This window comes from Nothobranchius furzeri, chromosome 2, assembly GCF_043380555.1.
Source record: "Nothobranchius furzeri strain GRZ-AD chromosome 2, NfurGRZ-RIMD1, whole genome shotgun sequence".
Classification (NCBI taxonomy): domain Eukaryota; kingdom Metazoa; phylum Chordata; class Actinopteri; order Cyprinodontiformes; family Nothobranchiidae; genus Nothobranchius; species Nothobranchius furzeri.
In genome coordinates this window covers 2,362,063-2,374,261 of record NC_091742.1, presented here as the reverse complement: position 1 = coordinate 2,374,261, position 12,199 = coordinate 2,362,063, and the positions used below count along the sequence as shown (strand labels likewise).

Below are 12,199 nucleotides of genomic sequence, written 5' to 3'. Positions count from 1 at the left end.
TTTTTCTGAACAGTAGTGTTAAAGACACACACTTCGACTTTCATGAGCGTTTTTCAGAATCTTCATGGCCGCAGGTGTTTTCAGCAGATATGAGAAAAGTCTTTTGGCCATAGAAGTCCATCATGATGACTTTTTTAAAATCATGAATGCTGACCTTAAACTGATCCCGCTCAAGTCTGCAGTGGTCTAAAGGTTGTTTGTTCTTTCTGCTTGGAGCAAGGTCTGATGTGTTGCTTTTTGAGATCAGTTAGACTATTTCATGTTTTCTTACGAGCTCTACTGAAGTGAATTCATAAATCTACAGGTCAGGCGGTAATCAGGCCTGGGCGTGTCTAGAGCAGGGGTCGCCAAACTTTTTGAAGCTGAGAGCTACTTCATGCGTACTGAGCCATTCATAGGACCACCAGGTTGATACAATAGTGACCTTGGAACTGGAATAGATCAGAGTGAAACAAAATTTCATGTATAATAAACATAATTTATTGTTGTCAAGAATATTGTTTTTAAATCTATTATCAATGCATTTGTGATTAAAAATAAAGCAGACTTGTCTTTGTTAATTTTTTATACACCTTATATAGTTCCTGGTCTAGAGGCTGCGTTGGGTTGGATAGCTTATTATTTCTCAATAATGAATTAAATAATTTGAAAACAGCATTTTGTATTTTCTCATGTTATCTGTGCTGATCTGAAGTATTTCAGCAGCTAAAAAACAAAAAAAAATCTGCAATGTGGCAAATGCTTTTTCACATTTTTGCATGATTCTGTTTTTTAATGAGTTCATGTTAAAGCGCTTTAGGGTTATATTTGTTCAGAGAGCTTAGGAAACACCCAGTGTTTTATTTGGAGAACGTTTAAAATTAAAAAAATTATTAAATCATCTGTAAACTGATGCATGACTTCTTTATTAAATGCTTTTTGAGAAAAACAAAGTTGGTGTGTTTTATGCATCAACTAATAGTGTTATTCCCTGATTCTTCACACAGGGCACTAATTAATCTGAACTTGAGCTGGATTTAAAGGACGTGATAAAAGATGCTGTAACAAGCATGTATTTGTAATCTGGTAACAGCTTTGTTATTCCTTAAAATAAATTATTTGTAGTAATTTGGTGGTAAAAGAAGAAATATCTTCCCTTATTTCTAAATTTATCATTAGAGATTCCTGATGAGACTCACATTTAATCCATGCCGGTATATTTAAATGCAGACTTGATCATCTAAGTTTTTTCTTTCCAACAACTGTACAGTGATGAATCAACACAAGACTGAAGAGTCGAGCTAGAAAAAAGCTGCTGACGCAGCTCATCTGTGAAAACAGCTGAATCCAGACTTTTTATTCTCTTGGTTACAAGTCTAAATAGTTATAACTCCAGATATTTACAACAGGATAGAAACACAAAGCCACAGAAAACATCTCCAAGTGCAGGATACATTATAATCCGGTGTTAGTGTGGAGCTAAACCATGCTTTAACGCTGTGCATCCAACAGGACACACACACACACACACACACACACACACACCACCCTCAGGTGTGTGTTCAGTCAAAGGGGTTCCTTTAATAGTTCATCCATTGAACCGGAACCTGTTGATTGTTGCCTCTGCGGTTTGGTTTCAGCACCGGAAACGGAGAACAGCGACACACGTCTCACTGCGCATGCGCAAACGTTTCATTTATTATTTTTTTGGTTTTCTCCACCGGGATTGAAAACAGCAATTAATGAATTAATGATTGAATTGGTCGTCAAGCTCATTGGTCTCAGGGACATTTTCAAACCAGATCTGCGTATAATGCAGACTTGACGGGAGCGCGCGGCAGAGATTTGAGGCTGGAAATGAAACTAACTGTTAACAGGCTGACTGGTGATGCGTGTGTCTTTTTTGTTGTTGCAGCAGCTGAGCCTATTTGTTTTTCTTCTCTTTTTGTGCGCAGCAACAGTTCTGCACCTTTCCAGGTCTTCTGACCCGATCTCTCAGGTCCAGTCTCTCCACAGAGAGTTCATATATCGCTGGACTTGTACATGTCCGAGAGAAGTCTGGTGATTGGCACGTTTCCGATGGTCTTCTTGAAGAACACCTCCTCGATGGTGGACGGGCTGACGGAGCGGAGCGCCGGGAGGAGGAGCAGCAATTTCCCAAAACGGCAGGGCTGAGTCGGGTACCTGAAGCGGAGAAACGGAGTCAGAACGCGGCTCCTTTTTGGGATGTCTGAGGCTAAACGTTTTGCTGAAAAGACTCTCTTTAAATTATCTCTGCTCTTACCGCGTGTGGATGTAACTGTTGAGAGTTAGTTGTGCTTCATCTTGAAGCGCAGCGATTGCGCTTGCGTTGCGGAAACTTCTTATTTCAGCGCCGCCTTGCGTGGGAACTGAAACAAGCAGAACAAAGTTCGGATTCGTTTTAAATTCCTAAAGTTTCACTATCCTATTTTATATCTTGGTGAATGAACCCCCACCTGCTTTGAATGTCACGATGCACTTCAAACAGGCGAACTCTGTTGCGTCAAGACGCATCTGTCGGAACCTGGTGACCACTTCTTGGAGCGCTTGAATCTCGGACATGATCTTGTTCATCCTTTGAGACTCTGTGTTTTCAGTGTTCATCCCTTTAATAATAAATATATGGGACATGTGAGCATTAAGGATAACAGAGCTGGACACTTTGGACACTTTTACGCACCAGAGACAGCCAGGAGGGTGGTGGAGTCAACAGGAATGGCCCACTGAGCAATGCCCAGAACAAAAAGTTCCCTCCACGTGTCCTCCAACAGAATCAGCTGCAAAAATAAGATCCTTTTGATTTATCGAATATTAACTTAATCAAAATTCAGTTTTACGGACAAAATCCTAATTTGGGTCTAGAAAAAAGTAATCTAAACTCTAAAACAAACATATTTACAGTGATTGTTCATCTCATAAGTGTACCTGATCAGATAACGGGAGGGTGGAGAAGGCAGGGACACTTTTGGCCCACTTGATGCTCATGAAGAGGAGGCGCGCTGCAGACTCGCACACCGATTCCGTCGCCACCTCGTACAGGTACATGGGGGTTCCGCTGACTTCATGAGGGTACTGCAAACACACAAAGGTGCACGTGCGCAACTAAGACCGAATTCCAAGCTCCAGCGCCTGATTTTATAATCATTAGTGTTGCTTGTGGTGGATTTAAGGGGGGTAAATCTAATTAGCGGATTTATGTTTCTTACAGGATGTAAATCAGGAAAAGAATTTCAACTTCTAACCCTCGAATGAAAGAAAATCCGATAATAAATTTGGAAAAGCCAGAAAAATGCCACAGAAATCAAAATATAACCTGCACATTTACTGTAAAAGCTCAAACTTCCAGTTGAATCACAAAAGAGGAAATATAAAGTAATAGGCATCGCTGACCTTTGGAGTGGGCTGCGCCAGACCCACGATGGCCTGTCTCTCCGGTGTCGTGGCCACTGAGCTCATCTCCAGGTTGTGAGGCTCCAGCTGCGTGACGGTGGTGAAGAAGGGAGGTCCGGACAGTGAAGATCCAGAAAAATGGGTCGAGGAGCCGTTCACCTCTTTGTGGCCACGGAAATAAAGGGCGACCTGTTTGCGGATGGTGGACGTCCGGGGGCCCCTTTCATGCTGAACGGCTGTGAAACGGGACAAGCGGACGTTAATGCGCATTTTAATTTAAAATGATTTTCTTAAAATTGTCAATTATGTGCATAAATTGATTTTAAAAACTTTTATTTGCGCTCCACCAGAGTAGGAACAACATCCTCTTTGAAACAAACAAACAGCAGGTAATTATCTACTTCTTTGGAGACTTGATTAGCAGCTCTAGAAAACTTTTTTTCATCCACCTCGAATCCAAACGCCTCAGCGTGGCGTTAGTCAAAGCGATAATTAAATCAGGCCAATTTACCGTCTTTATTCATGTTCACTTCCAGACACTTTTTCAAACGACACGCTCGGCACTGATTCCTGTGAGTTTTGTCAACGGGACAACCACCCTGCGAAGAAAAAAGAGAGAAAGGGAGAGACAAATTGGGGAGTTGAGTTGGGAGGGGAAAGAAATAGCTTCCAGTTAAAGCCCCCCTCTTGCCATTATCCCCCTGGGAGGCAAATCTGCAGGTAAAAGATCGTGCTATTAGTTCCAGCCCTGCTCCCCCGCGGCTCTAGAGCGGCCTCATCCCGCAGGATAAGTACCTGATCCCGCCCTCTGCCGCCTAAATCCTCGCCTCGGAGTCATCACATTAGATTGGATTACACCTGATATATCAGAGCTGCGCTGTGTTTAGCCCAGGACTTAATGGTGCAGGCATGACACAATTAGGCTCATCAAGGAAGATTTACCACTGAGACCAAGGAAAGGGAGGGAAAAAGAGCTGCACGTAAAAGCGCAATCCGTGCGTAAAGCTAATTATGCGCATTTGGGGACAAAACTGAAACACCTATTCATTTTAGATGATGTTACAAATGCAGCACTATTTGCTCTGATTCAGTTAAAGTTGGAAAATTGTAGATTGCTTGAATTTTTCCACCTGTTTGTTTTTTTTTAATAAAAAGAAAGATCAGAAAATGTGTCAGCCAGTTTCGGGCTCCTCGACGCCTCACCTGTGAGCCAGATTTACAGACGTAGGTCCGGTTTCTGCGGATGCTCCTCTTGAAGAATCCCGAACAGCCGTCACACGCGTAAACCCCGTAGTGTTTCCCTGAGCTGCGATCGCCGCACACCTTACACGGGATGTCCAGAATCCGACCTTGGAGAAGCCAGAAGGTTTATCAGAAAAGAGCCAAACCACCAGATGGATGAAATTACGGATATATTAAATAGCTTTCCTGCAACTCCCAGAAAATGTAGTTTTAAAAGGCCTCAGTGACTCGTTTATCCAGATCTTGGCCTGAGCATGGGAATTCACAGTATTTCCAGAATAAAGTCCGGTGGGAAGCGTCATATCTGAACTCTCTAAGACAATGACCGCGGGCGCACAATGGAGACATTAAGGGAAAGTGTTAACTTAATGATTTTCCCCCATTGAACCTCGTCTGACTGCCTGGATCTCGACAAGCTGCCAACTCCACTTCATAATGGGACTCGACAGCTGCTTTATCCCGCAGGTCTATAGGCCCCAGGATTAGGGAGTGACACTGCACCAGCAGAATAATGCGTACCAACTCGTTTCACCAACTCAAATGAAGTGTATGTAAATCCACCTCAGTGTAGCTGAAAAAAGTGATTTTTTTTGGTCTGCAGATTTGTATTCAAATCTCTTAAAAAGAAGTATATTTGTATGCATATGAGGGAGCCTCTGTGGAGGGAAAAGCCGTCTATGTAATTACACTGACGTTTTGCCACCTGCTCATTGATTCACCAGTGACCCGTCAAAAAGGGTAGCATGGGAATCACTACTCAAGAGCAAAAACAATGACTTCAGGGGGGAGTTAGAGGACTCCGGCTGGATGTTTGTTCTCAATCAGAAACTCGTGCAGGATTTAGTTTTAGCTTTAAACCACAATTACGCACTTATTAGAGATTTATGAACTTTTAGGGTTTTAAAATATATTTGTTTTTGAACATTTAAAGAAAATTGTAAACAAATAAAAATAAGAATTTAAAACAGACGCTGGTGGCTTTCGTTGTAATAATAATAATATTAAAATTATACAGTTTGTTGTGAAAGGAGGAACTGCATTTAACTTCCCGCTTCCGGAGTCCGGTGCGTCTCTATTGTGCGCAGTAATTGCTTGAAAATATATGGCACGTTTCATTAAGGTAATCACCATCAAGGAAGAAAGCTGCTGGATGTCTGGAAAAGGAGCTTTATCGACGAGGAGGAAAACTTGATCAGTTCATCTGATTTTTAAAAATAAACAAAAGAAATAAAAAAATAAAAGTAGATTATAAAAGGTGTTGCAAAAATCTGACAATAGAAACACGCCAAAGCAAAAGTCACTGGTTAAATTATAACTATTAAATAGACTGATTCCACAAAACATTCGTTTTTTGGCCTTTTTTATTATTTAAATATGTATTTTGTTGATTTTTTTAAACGATGTACAGATTAAAAAATACTATTAAGGGTTTAATTCACCAAAGCATTTCAGGTGTATTAGGTTAATACACTGAAGCCCATTTTTATCATTGAAGTTTCATTACTATATAATAAAACAGACCCATTTTAGGTCTAAAGTTCAATTCAAAAGATCAAGAATTAAATTATTTGATCCATTAATTTAAAAAAGTTATAAGAATAACAAATCTGAGCAACAAGTGGCATCAACTTCTGAAGAGGAATATAGAAACATATTTTTGGCCAATAAATGAAAAATATATGTCTTATTTGTTATTTATAACAAAAAATACAGATTATATTTTTGGCAGAGACAAAATCTAATTTAAATTTTAATTATTTAACGTACAAAATTTCTAGTGAGAATGAAGTAGTTAATTTATAAGGAAACTGGTGCAAACAGTGCGCAGAAACTTTATCAGAGAGGGGCCTTTTGGGTAACTTCTGAAACAGCTCAGGGGAGAAGATGCGTAAAACTTACTTGATTTGACATTCAGAATATCCAAACAGCCACTTGTTGACCCGGCGGGTTTGCTCATCGTGGATCCTCGGTCTCTTACCGACTCAGAAACAAACAGCTCTGCTGTTTTTTCTTTTTTTCTCCTGATAAACCCACTTGGAAACCAGCGACGCCGCTGCGCTTTCTGTGGTTCCTCACCAGCAGCGATGAGCGTGGTTGCGTCTAAGTCCCAGCTTGACAGAAGCGACCTCAGATCGACACATCCAAGTTAAAACTCGCTGCACTTTCCTCTCTGGAGAATCCGGATGAGAGCCACAGCCGGTGCGGAAGTGGCAGCAGACCCTCCGGCAGCTTCGTGCGCAACAGCGCGCGCATAAAGTTGGAGGAGGTGTGGGGACAAACCAACATAAATATGAAAAAAAAAAAGAATCAAAATCACTGCCTGGAGCGCGTCCGACGGAGCCGAAGCCGCAAGTGGAAGGAAAAAGTGAAATATTGATTCTTGTTTTGGTGAAAGTGCGCGAGAAGCGGAGCGCGACGTGACTTAGTGGTGCGAGTCCCCTCTGGATCAGTCTTGGTAATATTTATGAGAAGTGTCAGGGGGAGGCTAGAGGGTGGAGATCTCCACTTCCTTCATCCCCTTGGCTTTCTACACCAAACTCAAGTCTGACGTCACGCGCGCGCACACGTATGTGCTGCGATTCATAGAGGGGAAGGCAGGAGTTATTATTTTGCAGTATTTCATCCTGTGGTCTATCATTGTATTTTATTTAAAATTCTGCAGCCGGATAAAAACAAAATTACATAAAAATAGACTGATTCTAATTTTCCCCACATTTTTATAAAAACGAGTAAAAAAGAGTTTTCTAACCTATAAAAGAACATTTTAGAGCTCCAGATCCAATTATATTTGCTAAAATAAATTGATAAAAAGTGATTCTCACACCTGTTTCCGCTCCATTTTTACAGCTTAATGATTTTGTTTCTAATGCAGACAGTTCTCCTGAGCCTAGAGGAAACAACTTTTCACTTGTAACACATATGAAAATTAATAAGATAAACATGCTATGAACGTGGCCACATACATCAATGAATTAAAAGTTATCCTCTTGTCTTTTCTCTTGAGGACTTTTCCTTTTAGGGGGCGGTTCCGTGCACTTTTCTCTTGTTCAGGGCTCGTTTTAAAGCCACGGCGAGCTTCAGCGCGCGCAGCGTTTTTCAACCTGTTGCACGTGTTTAAAGAAGGCTTTTATTTTTCAGTCTGTTTGAACCGGAGCCTGTTAAAGGTTTTTTTTTTTGCAATCGATTCAATAATGAGGTAGATCTGAGGGGCAGAGACTTATTAAAAAGCAGCAATTTTATTTAAATTATTATTTTTAATCTAAAAATATTTAAAAAATCAGAATCCTTTGGAAAAATAAAATAAATCATCAGATGTTAAAAAGGAGGATTTAAAAATTAATTCAGAAAATGTCAACTCTTTCATCACTGCAATTTAATACAAATATTTAGGAGATAAATATGGGGAAAATGCTAAAATATACAGAAAACACAATAAACAAACACATAAATAAATAAAACATACAAACAAACAAATAAATAAATAAATAAACTGATAAATAAATAAATGTTTGCCATTCACAATATTTCTCTGAACTTTCTTCAAAAATGGTTTTGAATTGTTTCCGGCAGACTTTGTGCTCTTTGTTTTGTCATGTTCTGCATCCTGCGTCCCCCTCATGTGCCTTCTTGTGTTCCCCAGCCCACTCCAGGTTTTCCCCTAGGTGTTCTCCTTAGGTTTCTGTGCCCCTTTAGGTCTGCAGCTCCCTCCCGGTTTCCCCTTAGTGACTTCAGATTTAGTTATCCCATCCTTCTTAGTGTTTTTCTTCTGGTGTCTAGTTTTCAGGTTTAGGAGTTCACTTATCTTTAGTTCGCTGCAGATTAAGTCAGTTTCCCCACTCAGTTAATTAGACTCACCTGATCCCTTATGATCTCACTCCCCACACACCTGTCACCTGTTTCCCTGATTGTTTCCCTCTGTGTATATAACCCTGCCTGTTGTCGGTCCGTCGTTTGTGTCAGCGTTGTCTCCATTCCCTCTCTTGGTCTCTAAGGCGCAACAACCAACATGAATGATTTAGTTTACTGTTTCTTTGGACGTTAAAGTGGTTTGGGGGAGGCGGGGCTTACGTCGCCCTCCTGTGTGATACTGGAACTCCAGACTGCGTGTGTCCCGGCTCGGTTCGGTCCGGGGTCAGCGCAGGCCCTGCAGTGCCCGCTCCCTGACACCCTGACCTTGACAGCTTGCTGTGCCTTCGCAGGGTAACTCCGCAGATCCATATTCCGTTTTTAATTGTGTTCATTCCCACGCTGCACCGAGGGCCATATGGACTCACAAAGTGTCGATTTAAGCGGAGGAGCAGGGCCGAGGCGGAGAGGCGGAGTTAATTGCAATTTGCCATTGTTGTGTCCGCCGACCTGCTACTGCTGGAGCCTAACGAGCCGGAGCAGAAATCAGCGCACTAACTCTCCTGAATGAAGAGTTTGGCTTTCAACCGGAAGTTTGTTGTCTTTTAGTTTTCCCAATAAAACGGCTTTTAATAATTACTTATAAGAAAGATTCCCCAATTTGTGGTGTGCGCGCGCGCGCACGCACGTGTGTATGTATGTGTGTGTGTGGGTGGCTGTCAGGGTGTGTGAATGGTGAATGTGTGACATAATCTCCTTAACTCGTCCTAATCCTCGTCATTCACCGATAGCCTTTACCCAAACATAACCAGCATCATGGTTGCCGGGGCTTCCCTCTTTCACGTTCTTCTATGAGTGACTCCCTTCTTCTCCAGCAGTCAATGAAAGCACGCGGACAAAAGGCGGACTGGATTGTGTATCTGTTTTCTTGGATGGGGGGGTTCTGCATCAGTATGCAGATACTTGACATGCTCTAGGATGGACTCTAACAACGAAGAGTCTGATAAAGTCAACCAGAGAGACCACACGTGTGTGCTCTATGAGCTGCAGAAAGCAGCTTTAAGACGTCACAATATCATAATAAATAATGTTTTCTTATGTTGCACACCAATTCATACATATGAAACCTTTATTTATATATTTTTCTAAATAGTGTTATTGGTCCATTTCCAAAGCAGTAAAAAATCACGAATTAAGTAATTTAGCTCTTTAAATTGTGCATCACGATAAAAAAACTGTTCCTGTTTATTTAAGAGAATATGGTTGTAATTTATTGTCAGGTATAACAGTTCATGCTAATGAAATTAAACATTTTAGCCAAACACCCTCATTTATTTTAGAAACATTATTTCCAGTTAACTGTAATTGGAACAATTGTGCTCTAGCTGCTGACCCTTAAAGGGTTAAAGGATGTCATTCTGGCTCCAGCAGGAAACATTTTCAAAATAAATAAATAAATAAATAAAATTTAAAGAGTAAAAAATATTCTAGAATATAACTTGCATTAAATATGTTTTAAATCTTATTTTATTTGCTATTTGAACATAAAAATGAAGAAAAAAATAACTTCTGCATAATTCAATCATTTTGCACATAATTATTGTTTTAAACATCATGGGGTGTTTCTCTTGTTTTTAATAAAACATTTCAAGTTATATTAAAGATAACCTTAACTTCCATCACATACTAACATTTTTACATTTATCTGTGACCCTATTTGCAGCCACATAAACATCAGTTCACCTTTAATGCTTCACTATCAGGATGCAGGCCTAGCAGACCAGGCGTGAATAAATATCTGTTTGGGAAGAAGTCACTAAGCTCCAGAGAAGAATAAAAGGCTTATGCAGCCATGAATCCCTGAAGAGTGATCAGACAGAAATCGTACAGATGCTGTTCTGGTGGTGGATGCTGTGAGATAATAAAAACACATTTTCATCTCTAAGTTAATATTAAAACCAATTTTTATGCAATATAACCCTGCATCTGAAGCGCCTAATGATTTTTATCTTGAGAGGCGCTATAGAAAAGATATTTTCTTCTTCGTCTGTTGAGTTGATCTAAAGCAAAATGGCCTGTGTGATTTCAGCACCATGGACAGTTCCTAAACAGATACCTGTCCAGTGCAGTGAGAGGAGGGGTGTGTTCCTTTCAACTCGTGTTCATTTATTTAATGTATAAAAACTGCTGCAAAGCTGGTTATAAATGAACAAATCTGAGCTTTGTGAGAAAGATTAGTCATAAAATAAAACATGTGGATAAAAGTGTTTCTTTTAGATGTAAAAGTTCACAACATACACAAACCAATTGCTGCTTCTGCATCCTTCTACTTTTACTCCACCACATCTGAATTACTGTACAAGTGATGTTTCCTTGTCTGTTTTTGCAAACTAAAATAAATAAATAATAGTAATAAGATAAAATAAGACTTTTATTTTTATATTATGTATTGAATGATTTTTCATGTAGTTAATTGAAAGAGTTTTGTAACTTTTAATTTTCAAAACTTTAAAATATTAAAATGAATCATGAATTAATTATGGAATATCTGGTTTAAATAATAAAAGTAATTAAAATTAATTAATTAAAAAGAACAATTTACTAATCCAGACAGTGTAAATGTCTAAATGTAAATTTTGTATTTTTTTTACTAAATTAGATGCAATAATACTCACGAATGAAACATACGCCAAGAAATACACAAAAAAGTATAATTAATTAATTTAGTAAAATAATTACAAGCTGCTATGTTTGTATTTACAATTGTTGCTACTATTAACCCTTTCATCCTCAAGTAATGAAAACTTCACACAGGATGCTTTTTCTTGGTGCTTTTGTTTAATTTTTGTGATAAAAATAATTTTTTATTAAAAATTCATATTTTAATATTAGATACTTTGTGAACGTTTTTAATCCAATTTTCTGCTGGTGTCCCAGCTCATGTCGATGTGATTTAAAGTAAGCTTCTTTCTAATAAACATTTAATAACTTACTTAATCTTTTGATCACAATTAGATTAAATAGTATCAGAATCAAATGGGCTTTATTACCAGATGTGCGAGAAATCACAACATCAGGACATTGCTGTGGTACTTAAAAATAAGAGATAAGCACGATAGAATAATAGAAACAACATTGTAGGTACCGATCAGAGCGGAGCAGTTCAGGTGCAAACACAACACAAGGTTAGCTGACTGGAAAGAGAGGACTGGAGTGGGCGGTCCTATAGGATTGTCATTCATTAGTCCAACTGCAGAGGGAAGAAAACGGTTCTTGTGGCGAGAGGTTCTGGTCCAAATGGATCGGAACCTCGTGTCAGATAGAAACGAGTCCAAAAGATCTGGATGCCCCAATGTCCTGGAGGTGTCCAGGTTCTGTATAGAGGGGAGTTTGCAGCCATTGACCTTCGCAGCAGTGACCTAACCCTGATGGTGACTGCAGCGTACCACATGGTGATTAAAGAGGTGAGGATGGACGGGATTATTGCAGTGTAGAACTGCCTCGTCGACTGTAGGTTGAATTTCTTCAGCTGCCCCAGGAAGTATATCCTCTGCTGGGCCGTTTTATGATAGAGGTGATGGTGGGCTCCCACTTGATGGTTGTACCCAGTCAGCAACATGAGTCCATCATTGACATGGGAGTGTCAGACAGGGTTTAGGGAAAACGTAGAGCAGCCGGAAGGTCTTCAAGGTGAAAGAAGTAGAGGCAAACTGCAGCACAT

At 39.8% G+C, this 12,199-nt stretch overlaps 1 protein-coding gene across 1 annotated transcript; it reads right to left on the bottom strand.

Moving 5' to 3' along the window:
• Positions 1-1,885: 1,885 nt before the first annotated feature.
• nr2e1 (nuclear receptor subfamily 2, group E, member 1) lies at positions 1,886-6,775 on the bottom strand. The gene is made up of 9 exons (XM_015947184.3): positions 6,532-6,775; positions 4,594-4,739; positions 3,902-3,989; positions 3,391-3,626; positions 2,926-3,072; positions 2,681-2,777; positions 2,457-2,606; positions 2,264-2,369; positions 1,886-2,163 (listed from the first exon to the last, which is right to left on the bottom strand). The coding sequence occupies exons 1-9, from the start codon at positions 6,587-6,589 to the stop codon at positions 2,001-2,003; spliced, it is 1,191 nt and encodes a 396-aa protein (XP_015802670.1). The 5' UTR covers positions 6,590-6,775; the 3' UTR covers positions 1,886-2,000.
• Between the last annotated feature and the right edge of the window lie 5,424 nt (positions 6,776-12,199).